Consider the following 14,417-nt stretch of genomic DNA (forward strand, 5'->3'; position numbering starts at 1 on the left):
CAACAATAAATAAACATTAAAAATTTTTTTAAAAATTGCACAGAAGAGGGGCGCCTGGGTGGCTTAGTCGATTGAGCGTCCGACTTTCGCTTAGGTCACGATCTCACGGTTCGTGGGTTCGAGCCCCGCGTCGGGCTCTGTGCTGACTGCCAGCTCAGAGCCTGGAGCCTGTTTCAGTCTGTGACTCCCTCTCTCTCTGACCCTCCCCTGCTCAAGCTGTCTCTCTCTCTCTCTCCTAGAAATAAATAAAACATTAAAAAAAATTTAAAAAAAAAAAATTGCACAGAAGATAAACTGGCTGTTTGACCATCTGTGAGCCAAATTAATTGATCTAGCCCTAGTGCCCACTTTCCATCTGTTCCAGAATATTTCCAGTATAGTGGGCACTGGGTAAATTCCTAAGTGACCCTAAAGCCATAGGCCCCCAAAATGATCCTAGTATCCAAGCTCAAGCCCCTGTTAGCTCATCAAAGCCAATGTGGCCTCCTGGGGCCTAAGGGAGAGGAGCCTGTTACCTGGCTGTTTGTCTTACAGTTTTTTATTCCACTGTACAAACCATGGGAACCCAAAAAGTAGTATCCAGCATACAAGCTGAGGCTGAGCTGGTTTTTAACTAAATGTGGGACCTCTCCAGAGCTCATGAAGGATGGCAAAGACCTTCCTGCCGAGGAATAGATTGAGGACCAGGAAGGGGAGTAAAGGGAAGGACAAAAGTAGAAATCAGATAGTTGGAGTTTGAATCCTGTCTCTTAGCAGCTGTGTGACATTGAGCAAGTTACATAACATCTCTGGTTCTGCTTCCTCTTTTGTAAACCTAAAATAAACTGCACCTGCCTCACAGACTCAAAGGTAAAGCACCTAGCACAGAGCCTAACACATAGCAAACACTATGAGCATAAAAGGGAAAATTATCAAGTGAAGAGCCCGTGTTATGGGCAAAGGGGAGGCAGAAGGGAACCTCAAATGGGCAAAGTTTGCAGCAAATAGAATAGTTAGGGCTAAACAGATGACCAAGTAAAGGACAGAGATTATACAGCAGCTTTTCCTAAGAGATTTTCCAGGGAGGGGATGGGGTAGAAAAATGAAATCATTTGGGGGTCTGATTTTCCTAGCTCTTGAGTCATTCTAAGATATTCCTATCAGGCATTCCAGAAACTTCTCACTCTGAGCTTAAAGAATTACTGGACCCTTCTTTCTCTTAATTTTCAAAGAATTGGCATCATCTTTGTTTAGTCAACTGTGACCTCCAAGTCCTTACAGTTCATTCAACCATAATCCTTTGAGCAAACAGGTGACCAGAAAACAACAAAACCTTAGACCAGGTGCATTTTCCCCTTTCAGCTATGCAGGATGCCTCCTGCTGGCCCATGAGTGGGTTAGCACAGCTAGTATCAGAAACCACAGCAGTGGTGCAGAGGCCACCTCCTCCCTGCCTTGAGATGTGGCCCTCTTTGTCTAGCAAGGATGACAAACCTCTCCATTCAGAGGAGGGAGGGAATGAGCCCAAAGTCACTTACCTGGGCATTCTTCATTGCTGCAGATCCACAGGCTATTTCGGCAAATGCTGTGGGGGAGAGCAGCACAGGTCATGGGTAGTTGTGCAAACACAAGGGCATGTAAACAGATCAAGAGCTCATCACAGATACCACAGCCCCCAAAAGGAAGGGATCTGGGAAAAGAAATGAGCTGGTGCAAGGGTGGATCTTTATGAGGTTGAAGATGAACAGCACAGAGCTGTGGCCACAGAGGACTCTTGGAGATAATGTCGAGGGGAAGAAGCCCTGATGGAGAGACAGAAGAAGAAAACCTAGGGGACATGTCCCTGAAAATCCACCTAGCCATCCAGCAAATTCCTACCCCCCCCCAAATGCCTCCTCCCCACACACGAGTAGGAGAGAGAGGACCCAGGGATAACACCCAGGACCATGTCGGGCAGCCCATGGGGACTCCTGGGAGACATCCAAGCAAGGAAAAGACAGCATCGGAAAAAGGCCTGGGTGTGGAAGGTAGGGTTAGTGCTCAAGGAGAAAATGGCCTGTGGCATGGTGACTGTCATATAGCCCTGCTTCAGAGAGAGTCATTAACTAAAGCATAGTTTGGGGGGAAAGCTAGAAATGATATTTGCACTTCAAGGGTCCTTTCCTCCCTGACCCCCTCCTCCAGGCCTATCCATAACATCTTCCTTGCTCCTCATCAACGACCTCCCCAGCCCTCCCCAAACCACCCCCTCATTTCTGCCTGTTCTCCCACAGCCCAACCAGGTCCTGTTGCACCTGCTATGACCCAGAGCACGCCCTCCCCCAGCCCACAGGGCACAGCCCCGGCTACCAGGTGTTGCAGTCCTGCGAGAGCGAGGCTCCTGGGGGGTACCGCTTCCCAGCATGCACACACGAACACTCAGCACTTTCCACGCAGCGGCCTTCATCCAGGAGCTGTCCCTCTGTGTTCAAGGGCATCGAGGCAAAGACTCAACTTATCATCATTGCTCGTCTCCCAACTACAGAATCCCCGTGGTGATCACAGCCAAGGGCTTCTTCCAGAAAGCTCAAAGAGCCTGTCCTGTACTATTTCCCTTGCACATTTGTGCAACCTGGGAGAGGGGGATTATGAATCTCCTCTCTACCGCTGAAGAAATGGGGGAAAGAGCTTTGCTCAGGGTCTGCCAGTGAGGGAGTCATGAGTCTAGGCTGAGGGCTTCTCCCAGGAAGCTCCAAGAACTTATGTGGCATTGACCTTTCACATTAATGCAATGAAAGAGAGGGCATTATTAATCTCTGCTCCACAGGTAAAGAAAGGAGGCAAGAATTTTGTTCAAGGTCTTCCAAGTGTGTAAGTCAGGAGAGTCAAAACACACAGGCCTCACTCTCTGTAATTAAACAGGGCTTTTCACCAAAGCTCAGTCTCTCCTGAGAAAAACTTCCTAGTGCAAAGCTCTTTTTCAGCTGAGCTCACACGGCAAGCCCAGGAGACATTTTAAAAGCTCGTTCCTTCAGACCGCTTCGCCAACACTTTCCTGAGAAAACAAAACCGCAGCTCAGATTGGGTCACATGCTCCCCAAACAAAGTCACTGTTGGAGCCCAGAGCATCCTTCTGTTTCCTAGACACACGCGCTTTCACGGATACAGTACAACAGGAAAACATCAATTATAAATAAACGCCCGCTCAATCCCCATCACTCGGTACAAAGACTTTTTAAAAGTAAATAAAAGGCTTCTGATTTCAGCAATGGGGAGCACACACAAGTGGCCTTCATCTGGCTTCCCCAAGCCCAGGGCACTGGCAAGGTCTCGGATTTGTGAATAAAATGAGTTTATTACCAGGGCAGCTGCAGCCATCCACACATTGCTCCTGACACACTTCTTTGACGTGCAGGCTCTGGCAAGTTCTGGTGCAAGGGGACACGCACTCCTTATACTCCATGCCAGCAGGACATGCCGGTCCTGAAAGGGAAAAGCCAGGGGTCTTCCTAGAGCAGCTCCCTCCCAGAGAGAGCCTCATATGTACTCAGGGCCTCCATGTTCTTTTGTCTGCTCCCCTCTGTCTTCAGGGTCCCAGGGGCCTTCTCCACCCCAATGGCCAACATGCCCTCCAAGACCACCCTGCCAACCACTCCTCACCTGAAGGAACATCTTCCATCTTGTCGGGCCTGGCCAAGACTCAGTAGGGTCACCTGGGACCACCACCCCTTCCCCTTGGTCATCCATTTCCCTGAACAGCTTGGGAATTTTTTGTTCCCCAGTGCTCTGTCCCTTTCACCTAAAATCCTCTCAGAGTAATACCAAACTCCTCTAAGTTGAAAATAAATGCCTTCCTGGGGGCCAAGCAAGGGGTAAATGTGTCCTCTATCACGTCCCTCCTCTAAGGACCCCACTTTCCTCATGAAATTGGCTCCAACCAAAGGTCCCACCCAGCATAGGGTGCATGCCATTCACGCCCACTTTCCCCACGTGAGTGACATTCATTCCACATTTATCTTCCACTGTGTTGCAGGACTGCCTTCAGAGCCTTATCCCCTAAGCATCTGCCCCTTTCTGCTGGACCCAGCTCCTCCCGGGCAGGGCCTGGCTCTCAGGCTCTCGACCTCGTGGCTAACTGACGCTCAGAGCAGCCCTTCCCCTCCAAGATATGTCAAGCATCTCCCCCTACCCTATCTTCAAAAACCTAAAAAACAATAGCCACTCCACCTCACAGAGGAGAAACCAGCTGCTAATAACCCCCTTCTCACACCCCCACAGCAAAGATAAAAGCTCTAATTTGTAAACTGAAAACACACACACAGAAAAACGTGTGTGTGGTGTAAATATCCGGCTCTCGGCTCTGTCTCTATCAGCCAGGATGACCTGTGCAATTATTGCAGACTGTCCATCTGCATGGTTTTTGATCCTGGGAAAGTCTGGAGAGAGAGAAAGCTTCTTGCAAGGTAACCAGAGAAGCTCCTACTCAATTATGATAATTTGGGAATGGTGACAATGACAGTGGCTAGGGACCCAGTGAGATTGGGAGATCCAAACCCTGGGCGTCACCAGGTGAGGTGGGGGGAAAGGTAAGCAGTGCGGCCAGAGGAGAGAAGGCTGGGTTAATAAAAGGGCAGGGCTTAATAACAGCCTGCCCGGCTCTCCAAGATCACCCCGTGGGTGGTTGAGACAACGCCCTGCTCCTCGTCCATTCAGACACACAGGTGAAGATGTGAACTGAGATCAGGACGGTTGAGAGTCCCATGACGGGAGGAGAATGTTTCTCAGGTCAAGGGAACAGATTTCCCAAGGGAGTCGGGGGCCACGGAGGGAGGCATGGCACAGAACAGAGGCACCGGAAGGTCTTTCCAGCCGCAGCTTTTAAGGGAGGGGACTCCTCCTGCAGGCCAGCTCTCTGTGACCAGGTGGCCCAGGCATGGGAGGCCCTGCAAGCACTGACCAGTTGGGGGGTGGCGCAGGATCATGACACAGTCCCAGGGCTTCCCTAGGGACGCCCCAGGACAGTCACTACTCATGCCCAGCGGGGCACGGGGGCTGCTGACTTACGGCATGTGGTGTGGTCAGCCCAGCCGTACAAGACCATTCCCTGCTGGGCACAGGCCCGGGCGTACTCCAGGAGTGCCGTGCAAGGGCACCGCAGCCCCTCTGCACATGTGCACAGAGTCTTCTCACACAGGACCACAAAAGGCTCGGGGGGCACCAGGGGGTGGCAGCGGGCAAACACCGAGGCAGTCTTCAGAAGCTGGCACTGCTCCCACTGGCCCTGCAGGAATGAAACGCCACTTCAGTGCGGAACAGCACCCCGCAGCCCTGGCTTCCTGAATACGGCTCCACGAAGAACCAGCCCCTCCCGGAAAACAGTGGAAACTCCCTCACACCTGGCACCTAGGAGGTGCTCATCAACTTCTGTCAGATGAAACGGTCCAGCCGTCAAAGGCAAAATCCTGAACTCATGCTGCAAGGAATGGATGGACTCTCAGGTTACCTCCCAGACTGAGCCCTGAACACGCAGAGCCTACAGTCTCTGAACAGCAGTGGCTGGCGGGGTCTGAGCAGAGGGAGGGGAGTGGAGGACGCTAAGCTTGGAACCAGGCCATTCAGATGCTGATGGGGGGTCTGCTTCGCACTGACCTAGCCGCCTCCTTTCCCCACTGGGTCTTCCCCACCATCCAGGAGGAGATGGTACCAGGAGCTGCATAAAGCAGACACTGCTGAGATTTACTGATATTGGGTGCAATACGTTTTCCAAATGACCACCAGGTGATTCCTGGAGCCAGATGGAAAAACAAGCTAGGATTCTAGAAAATGTCCCCAAGATCCTCTGCCAGGCAACGGCTGTTCTTGGATTTTACCACCTTGTTGATACCCTCAACCTAACAACACAGGGCCGGTTCAGAATTGTCACTTACTACTCCAGTAACACATCAGTACAAACATCCCTACACATTGTATATTGTACTTGTAAACATCTCTGCGTTCTGTGTCTTAATGATTCCAAATGCACTTTCTTTTTCTTTCTTTCTTTCTTTTTTTTTTGCAGTTTAAAATCTCTGAAGTTGGGAGACACAGCTTTAGAAGTGATTCCCATGGGCTCCTTCTTTGCTGCAAATAAAATATTTTCTGCAATAAAATTAAATTAAATTAATAAAATCTCTGAAGTTGGTGTGCATCTTACAATCGATATCACACTTTAATTGGCAGCTTTTTTTTTTTTTTTTGGCTTGAGAATGTCTTCTGCAATCTCATCCTACAGATTTTCATTCAGCCATCTTCATAACCGCTAAGCTATCCGACCTGCTGTAATAAGTCCTTTTTACTCAAATTGCCTAGAGTGGAATCTGTCCTCTGCATTAGGATATTGATCAGCACAAAACCCAAAGAGAATATACAGCGCACATAAAAGAATCTGTTTTTAATTTGTTCACACTATGTTTAAAGTAAATCAGGCAACTGAGTTGAATAATCACTGGCCTTGGTAACAGGTGTCCCAGTGTGATTTCTCCTCCCCTCACTCTCAGTTACTTTGGGCTTCCTTCTCTCTGTTCCTCAGCTTTTCTTCCTTAATGATACTGGAACGATGATGTGTCCTGGACTTGCCACAATACAGTACGGTCACCATAAGTGCTCCCTGCCGGAGCATCAGCTCTTTCATGCATAGACATGCTCTCTCACTGGAGAATTAGTACATAGACTTAAAACCTTCAGCCAAGGGGCACCTGGCTGGCTCAGTCGGTAGAGCATGTGACTCTTGATCTCAGGGTCGTGAGTTTGAGCCCCATGTTGGGCATGGAGCCTACTTAAAAATAAAGAAAAACTTAAAAAAAGAAAAAACCTTCAGCTAAAAAGAAAGAGCATCTAAATGGAAGGCTGAGTTCTGAAGGATAAATCAGTGTCCATAAAGGGGGCAGTAAAAAAGAGAGAAGAAATACTAGGTTTGAAGAGAAGGAAATCCAATCTGGTCAAAGTGTACAGAAGGATGGCCAGAGCAAGGCTGAGTAAATCAAGAGCCAGGAGTCAGGCGGGGCATGGGGAGGTTCTCTTTTGTGGCACCATGGAAAGCCCGGAGGAATAGAAATCTGACCCGATGCTGCTCACCATCCACAAGACCCACCCTGGCAGCTCCAGGGACAAACTGTGGTCCCAGAGAAAATCCACATCCTGCCCACAGGGCCCTGAGCTGGGGCCCCCCTGCACCCCCCGGAGCCTGCACGGAGTCTGCCATTGGAACTAGGCAGCAGGGTGGAATGTCACAGCTGCACCTGATCACAGCGGGCCTGGGGCGGGAGGGACTCAGAAGGAGGCCCAGGGCCAGCTGGCCCAAGCAGTTGGGTGTGGCTGGTTCCCTCCGCCTCTTAGAAAAGCTGCAGCTGCACAGACTGCTGAACTGCGAAGCTGCAGACTGACAGGCACGGACAATTAGCAGCTCCACGTCTTGCAAGCCAACCGCGGAGAGCGGCGCTCCCTCCAGGACTCCACCTTTCTGGCTTCCTTCCCATCCGTGTGGAGACTCTACCCCCACTGCATGGCTGTAAGTGAGCTCTGGCTCAAGCTCAGCTCTGCTACTTCCTGGCGGTGGGGACTGAGGCAAAGCCCCTCGTCTCGCTGGAGAAGGGTGTCCTTGGGTAACATGGGAATGATACCAACAGGCACTGCCTTGTAGGTAATGGGAAGGCATGACAGTGCCTAACACTGAGCAAGCAATCGATGAATGAAGACGGTCTTGGTGAGTCCCATGACCCCTGAGGTCTTGGGTGATGGCATGCATCCTACCATTTGCCACCCCGAGCACTTCACATACGGGAAACTGAGGTTTCGGAAGACAACGCCAGGAAGAGTCCCACCCTGGACTTGTTATGACTTCACAGCCCCAGATGTGAGCTTTGCCTCTTCCACCTGCTTAGCTGTGTGACCTTTGGCTATTTGCCTAAACCCTTCTCCTCTATAAAATGGGGATAATAGTAACATTTTCTATCTGATGAGATGGTAGAGAAGACTGAATGAAATAAACTCATGTAAAAGTTTCACCTAATAAATGGTGACTCCATATCATCATCATGGATCTCTTGGCCACCAGAGAATCCTGGTTCCCTTGCCAATAGGCTTATCCTCCAGAATGGTGGGCAACTCACCAGCAGGACAGAAGAACACCTTTGTCCCTTTCCGCCCATCTCCATCTCCCCAGGCTGAATAGGGATGAATGGTTGCCATGACAACCTTATCCCTCTAATAGCATCTCGGAGTCTCCAAGGTGAACAGAGGGGCTGCTCTCCTTCACCTTCTATTTGGGAGGTGCACACTCCTCCAGAACAAAGTGGGTGTCTTTCAAGTGGGGTGATGGGGGAAGCACCGACTCTTCTTTGCACTAGGCAGGTCTACAACTCTCCTCAGGCTTAGGGGAGGAGGCTGAGGCCTGCTTCCAGTTCCTTCCATTCTCCCACACGGCCTGCCCCATGAGAAATGCCCCTCAGAAAGTGAGGTTCCTGGACCCTTAAAGGGCAGCCAGGGGTGTCCCAGAGAGGGCCAGATGCTCAGGCTCTTGCCTACCTTTCTCCTCACCCACAATTTATAACCAGAGAAAAACCCAAAAAGGCAACTCCAGGGTTTTTTTTCTAGTGATGCTGCCATCACCTGGGCTGTAGGACAGTGGCCTGGAGCAGCCCCTTGCACCACAGGACATCTCGCACAGGCACAGGGAACAGGCACCTAGGGTTCTCACCAGCCAAGCACAGTGTCAGCCAAGAGACCCAGAGACCCAGGAGTCCAGGCATCTCCTCCCATGTTGAAAGTGATGCGGGGCAGAGGCCACCATGACCCATCTCCAGCTGGCCCAAATCTGTTTTCTGCTCAGAGGAAGAGTGGGACCAGTATTTCAGCCCATTTCCTGGGAAGTCCCTTGAGGTATTAAATGGTTTACAGAAAGCTGCAGCAAGAAGCGTGTTTTCTAACTATTCGCTTGCAGGATGGGAGTGGATTTCTGCAGAAACAGCCTCCTCCCTTCTTAGAACAATGACTTTGCCTCTGTGTCTGCACCTGAAAATCTGGCTAGGAATTCTTTCTCAACAGAGACTAAAGGAAAAGCTTGTCTTTCCATTTTGCCCTCCAGTCTTCCTCTGGTCAGCTCTGGCCTCAACTTGGCCTATTAGGATGACCATAGTCTGAGGGCCCCATGGTGCAGCATGGTGTCTCTGCCTCCCAGCCTCCCCCACTCGACCACAGGTAGCCCTGCCAAACCAGGCCAGACACCGAGACAGAAAATAGCCCAAGATGGAGCCGACCTCATGTCCTCTCAGATCCTGGGGAGAGACGTCGTCAGGTAGGAGGTGACCAAACCTTCACTCAGCAAGCACTGGTCATGTGGGCTCCATGTCTCTAGCATGTGCCCAAGTCAGGATACAAGGCAAATCTGACGATGTCCCACCCCAGCCTAAAGGGCCAAGTTCTAGCTCCTTAGAAAGTCAGCGAGGCCAGGCCATCCAGAATCTGACCCCAGCTGCTCTCCAGCTCATCCCTCCCATGCCCATCTCTCCCATCACCCATGTCCTCAGAGGAAATAGGCATTTCAGAGACAGCCTCGGCACCCGCTCCCACAAACTGGCCCTTCATAAGCCTGCAACACCTTCAAAGAACACAAACCTCCTCAGAGAAAGGCAAGATAGACTTTCAGATTTGGGAGCTGAGGCATAGAGAGAGTGAAACATTAAGTCAGTGGTTCCTGAAGCGTGGTCCAGGAACCTCCTACAGATTCCCAAGATCCTTTCAGGGCTCCATAAGATCAAACTATTTTTATAATAATACTAAGATGTGATTTGGCCTTCATGCTCTCACTCTTTCGTGACTGTCCAGTGGAATTTTCCAGAGGCTACATGGTATGTGATATCACAACAGACTGACTACAGAAGCTGACATGGGAATCCAGCTGATTTCTCTTAAGCCAGATAGGAAAGAGATTTGCAAAACTGAAACAATGCCATTCTTCTCTCCACATTTCCTGTTGGAATTTATAGTTCTTTTTATTAAAAAGATGGCATCCATGTTAAATATAATGTATTTATTTTTTAAGTGAATATGTTTTAAATTTCTGTTTTATTGTCTAATATAGTATGCACCAATAGATAATCCAAAACCATAATCAACAGATAATCCATAGAAAATCCCTTTGCCTTCCTCTATTATTTTTAAGAGTGTCAGCTAAGTAATTTACAAACTGCTGTACCACTCAGGGCTCAAAGCCTGATGCCATCCCACAGGCCAGTCACCTGTCACCAAACCACCATTTACATGGCTTTCCACACTCTCATTGCCCCCACCCCTTGCCACCTGTTTTCTCAAACCAGGTTAGACAACAGTGTAGTACAGCAGATAAAGCACAGGTTTTAGAAGCATAGTTGGACTGCAGCCCCAATCCCTGTCACTTCCAAAGTCTATGTGTGTAGGAAAATTATCTCACCTCTCTGCACCTGTTTCCTCACCTGTAAAGAAGGCAGAATGTAACAGAGATTGAAAGTTGCCCAGAATCTGTTCTTCCCTTTTTTCTTTTTTTTTTTAATGTTTATTTTTGAGAGAGAGACAGAGCATAAGTGGGGAGGGGCAGACAAAGGGAGACACAGAATCCAAAGCAGGCTCCAGGCTCTGAGCTGTCAGACAGAGCCCAATGCGGGGCTCGAACTCACAAACCGTGAGGTCCTGACCTGAGCTGAAATCAGATGCTTAACCAACTGAGCCACCCAGGTGCCCCTTCCCTTTTTTCTTAGTCATAGAGGCTTCAATTTACAACTGTCTCCTGGGCACATGTCCACTGGGAACAAAGATTCCATTTCTTCACCTCCCCGGCTACCAGGAGTGGACATAACTAAGCTTTGCCTTGTAGGACATAAGCAGAAGGGTCATGGGCAATTTCTAGGCAACAACCCCAAAAGGAGAGGATATTTCTTTCTTCACCCTTTTTCTTCCCTTTGCTAGAATGTGGTTATGATGCCTGAGGTGTGAACAGTCATCTTAGACCATGATAGTGGAAGTTCCACGTCAACGACAACAAGAGAAACGAGACAGAAAGACCCTGGATTTCAACACCGTGGCACCCTGTGCTGGCCCTGGACATCCTGCCCAAGCTTCTTTATACCAGGAGAAATAAACTTCTGTGTTGGGTAAGCCCTCGTTACTTTGGGGGTCTCATCACTCACAGTGGAACCTGCTCCTAACTAACACACACAGCAATACCTACCAAAGCTGGTTGCTACAAAATAAAACTAAATGAGGTTACACACGAAAGGCAATCAAGGGCTTATAACTACTATCATTGGCCTCTTGTCCATACTAGCCACACAGCTCAAAAATGGCTTCTCCTCAGCTCTCTGCTGAACCGTTCTGGCAGAAATACTCAATGGTCAGCTCATTTGCACACTTCCAGCATCTCCCTGGCTTCAGTGCCCGGCATCAGCTACTTCTATCTTCCTTCATCTCTTGTCTGTGGTGCCAGAGGCTGACAGGAGAGATCCAGCCCAGCTCCATCAGCCCATGACTTCATCCTGCCCAGATGGGTGTGCAGACCCAATTGTAGCCCAACTTAATCACATTTTCAGTTCATTAAAGAAGTCCAGGCCTCTTCCCTGGAGATGCCAAGGCGGTTCAAGGGAGGGAGAGAGAAAAGAAGCACATCTCCCCAGTGGCAGACAGCAGGGAAGAGAAAAAGCAGTGGCAAGAGATCTAAAGCTTAGCTATTGTTTGTTCCCAAACAGCTGACAACGACAAGGGAGGGGGCATTCCTAGGACTGAAATGAGCAAAGAAAGGAGACGCTAAGAGATAAATTGCAAGATTGTTCACCCAGGCCCTTATCTTTCCAGCCCTGGGGTGGGTGTCCTGTGGCTGCCCCTGGAGGAGGTATGGAGGCGCCTGGTGCCTAAACTGGTCCAGAGTAGTGGGTTCAAGAATTCATCCCTGTGGCGGGCGCAGTTTCTCATTGGTCAGCCAGCAAGGATGGATGGGGCCGGGGGCGGTTGATTCTATTTATATCTTCTGGCTGGCCTGGGATTCCCACCCACATTCCAAGATCTGACTCATAAGGCCCCCCATGGAACTGGTTGATAGGTTTCTACCAAATGGATGTTTTGTTTTGTTTTGTTTTGTTTTGCAGAGTTGGACATTCCTATCTCTGAGATGATTGGGGTATAGTCCTCATGAGAAGTAGGGTAACTGGATATATCACAGAAGTCCCTATATCCCAAAGGATCCTCCTCACCCTCTGCCTCGGTCTCCTGGGAGGCATCTAAGCAATTGTCGGGGATCAGGGCGGGGCTTGGCTGGCTGGAAGGATGAGGGCCAAGCACCATCCCCAGGTTCCCAGTTTGGGGTCTGTCCAAGCTCTGAGGGTGGAACCATTCTACTCATCCTGCTCCCAGAAGGAAAGATCATCAGCTTTGTGAAAAGAGCTGACTCCCTGAACCAATAGCACTCACCATTCTTTAGGTAATTTGTCCTCTACTGACCCAAGATGGCATTTGTGTTGTTCTCTCTCACAGTTGTTCAATTTGTCATATGTGTTTTGTCCCCTAAACAGGACTGCAATCCAACTTTCACAGTTTGGTATCACCCAAGCCACACAAAATACCTCAATAAATATGTTCAAATAGGCACCATCACATTCTCCCTCATTCCTGTCCTCACCAGGGGGAAGGAAAAGAGGAAAGAAAGAAAAGGGAAAGAAAGGCACTTGTTAAAGGATTTTGAGATTCTTATGTTAGGAAGGCCTTTGAACTGAAAACTTGAGTACTTGACAATAAACTATTTGTAAAAAAAAGAAAAAAAAATGAAAACTTGAGTACTAAAACCTCATCTGACCCTCCTCAAGGGTTCATCAAATAAGTACACTAAAAAGTCATGTTCTGCTTGATTTGAGGAAAATCTCTGAAACCCTGTGGCAGCCCCTGATCTCTGCTATAAGGCTAGATCTGGTCAAGGTCACCCCCGTCCCACCACAAGCACATGGGCTCACTGTCACTCTGAGTTATGAGAAGCCTAAGATTCCTGACATCAATTTAAAAAATTTATTTTGCTCCAGACACCTGCCTGAGGTTGCTGCTGCTGCTGCTGCTGCTGAAAAAATCACCACTGGAAGGCTGAGTGATAAATGGTGTGCTCAGTCTTCTCAAGAAAGACAGGCCATCTTGAGGAACTGGGGAATACAGAGAGGACTCTTGGAGCCAGAGACATGAAAGCATCCTCACATTCAGATGGTAGCAGCAAAAGCAAGAGATGGCCCTCTCAGCCCGGGGCAGGTGATCCTGGGGAGGACGATGGCCGCAGCAACTGCATTTCCCAGTGGAAGTGAGGCCAAGGCCATGGCCATCGAGTAAATTTCTGCAGGTCATACAGTGCATGATGGCAATATGCTGAGGGGTTATCATTCACATTGTGGACACCATACATGTCCAAGTATATTCAATGAATATTTCTAATGATTATTCCTATGATTTCCCAATAGGCAGTGGTAAAGTGCTTTCAGGAAGGGGCACCTTTTTCTAACTAGCAAGAGCATTGGACGGACCCGGATGGACCAGCTGCAGCCTTGGGCTTCATGCTGTAGTGAGCACTGAAGACAAAGACAGGATCCCTTTATAAGGTTCAGCCCCTGCTGAAAGTACCCAGACTGAATTAAAAAAAAAAAAAAAATAAGGCAACCTAAGAATCTTTCTAAAATGTTCATTGTGTAGTAGAGTTACCTGCAAATTACCATTAATTATCTGAGCATTTAGAGCTTGGGGCTTCTTATTACTAGGTTTGCAACTCTGAGTTCCAGACTCTAGCACCCTGCCTTCTATTTCTAAAGCTGAAAAAACTGTAAATTTGCATGCAATCAAACAAGTCACTGTTCAGTCCCAGTAGAGAGGCTCCGGGTTTTGTTGGCATAACAAGGAAACATTCATCCCCTAGGTATAAGTAATATGACCTGGCTCAGAAGAAGCTGACTCCTTGCTACCAGCCTGGAAAGAAGGTACACCCCAGAGAAGTGGGAGAATAAATTCTGGTGGCTCTCAAGAAAAGTTCTTAGATCAATGCAGTCTTCCCCACAGAACATTCTGCCACCTCAAATAGTCCTTCAAGCCATAATGGCAAGCACTTGGTAAATGATGCCCATTTACCAGACCTGACTTCTGAACCCAGGGGCCCAGGGGACTAAGCCGGCTGTGAACAATTCCTTCCAAAGACGGCACTAATCACCCCCCAGGAGATGAGTCACTGTGCTTCCCAACCAATGACGGTTCCCCAGTCTTGAGTGAACACAAGCTGATTGGCTGAGACAAAGCCAGGTCTCCCTTCTCAGGTAAACAACGCTGAAGCTAGTTCTGGGCTAGTTGAAGGAGTTTGTGCCTCCAGAGGTCTGGTGTGTTTGGGGACCTCAGCCCAGCACTAAGAACTTAGTAACTGATTTCTCAGGCTGCTCCCA

General features: G+C 49.0%; 1 protein-coding gene across 1 annotated transcript in view; it reads right to left on the minus strand.

Annotated features, from left to right (window-relative positions):
• The window catches only part of VWF (von Willebrand factor), a 138,521-nt gene that overhangs the window by 100,441 nt on the left and 23,663 nt on the right, over positions 1-14,417 (minus strand). Inside the window, exons 7-10 of the mRNA XM_039218403.1 lie at positions 5,023-5,239; positions 3,319-3,441; positions 2,329-2,440; positions 1,518-1,564 (exon numbers count right to left, since the gene is read on the minus strand). Of these exons, the coding sequence (XP_039074334.1) occupies positions 1,518-1,564; positions 2,329-2,440; positions 3,319-3,441; positions 5,023-5,239 (499 nt within the window). The remainder of the gene's footprint in view (positions 1-1,517; positions 1,565-2,328; positions 2,441-3,318; positions 3,442-5,022; positions 5,240-14,417) is intronic.

This window comes from Hyaena hyaena, unplaced genomic scaffold (genome assembly GCF_003009895.1).
Source record: "Hyaena hyaena isolate Hyena2069 unplaced genomic scaffold, ASM300989v1 scaffold_760, whole genome shotgun sequence".
NCBI classification, from domain to species: Eukaryota; Metazoa; Chordata; class Mammalia; order Carnivora; family Hyaenidae; genus Hyaena; species Hyaena hyaena.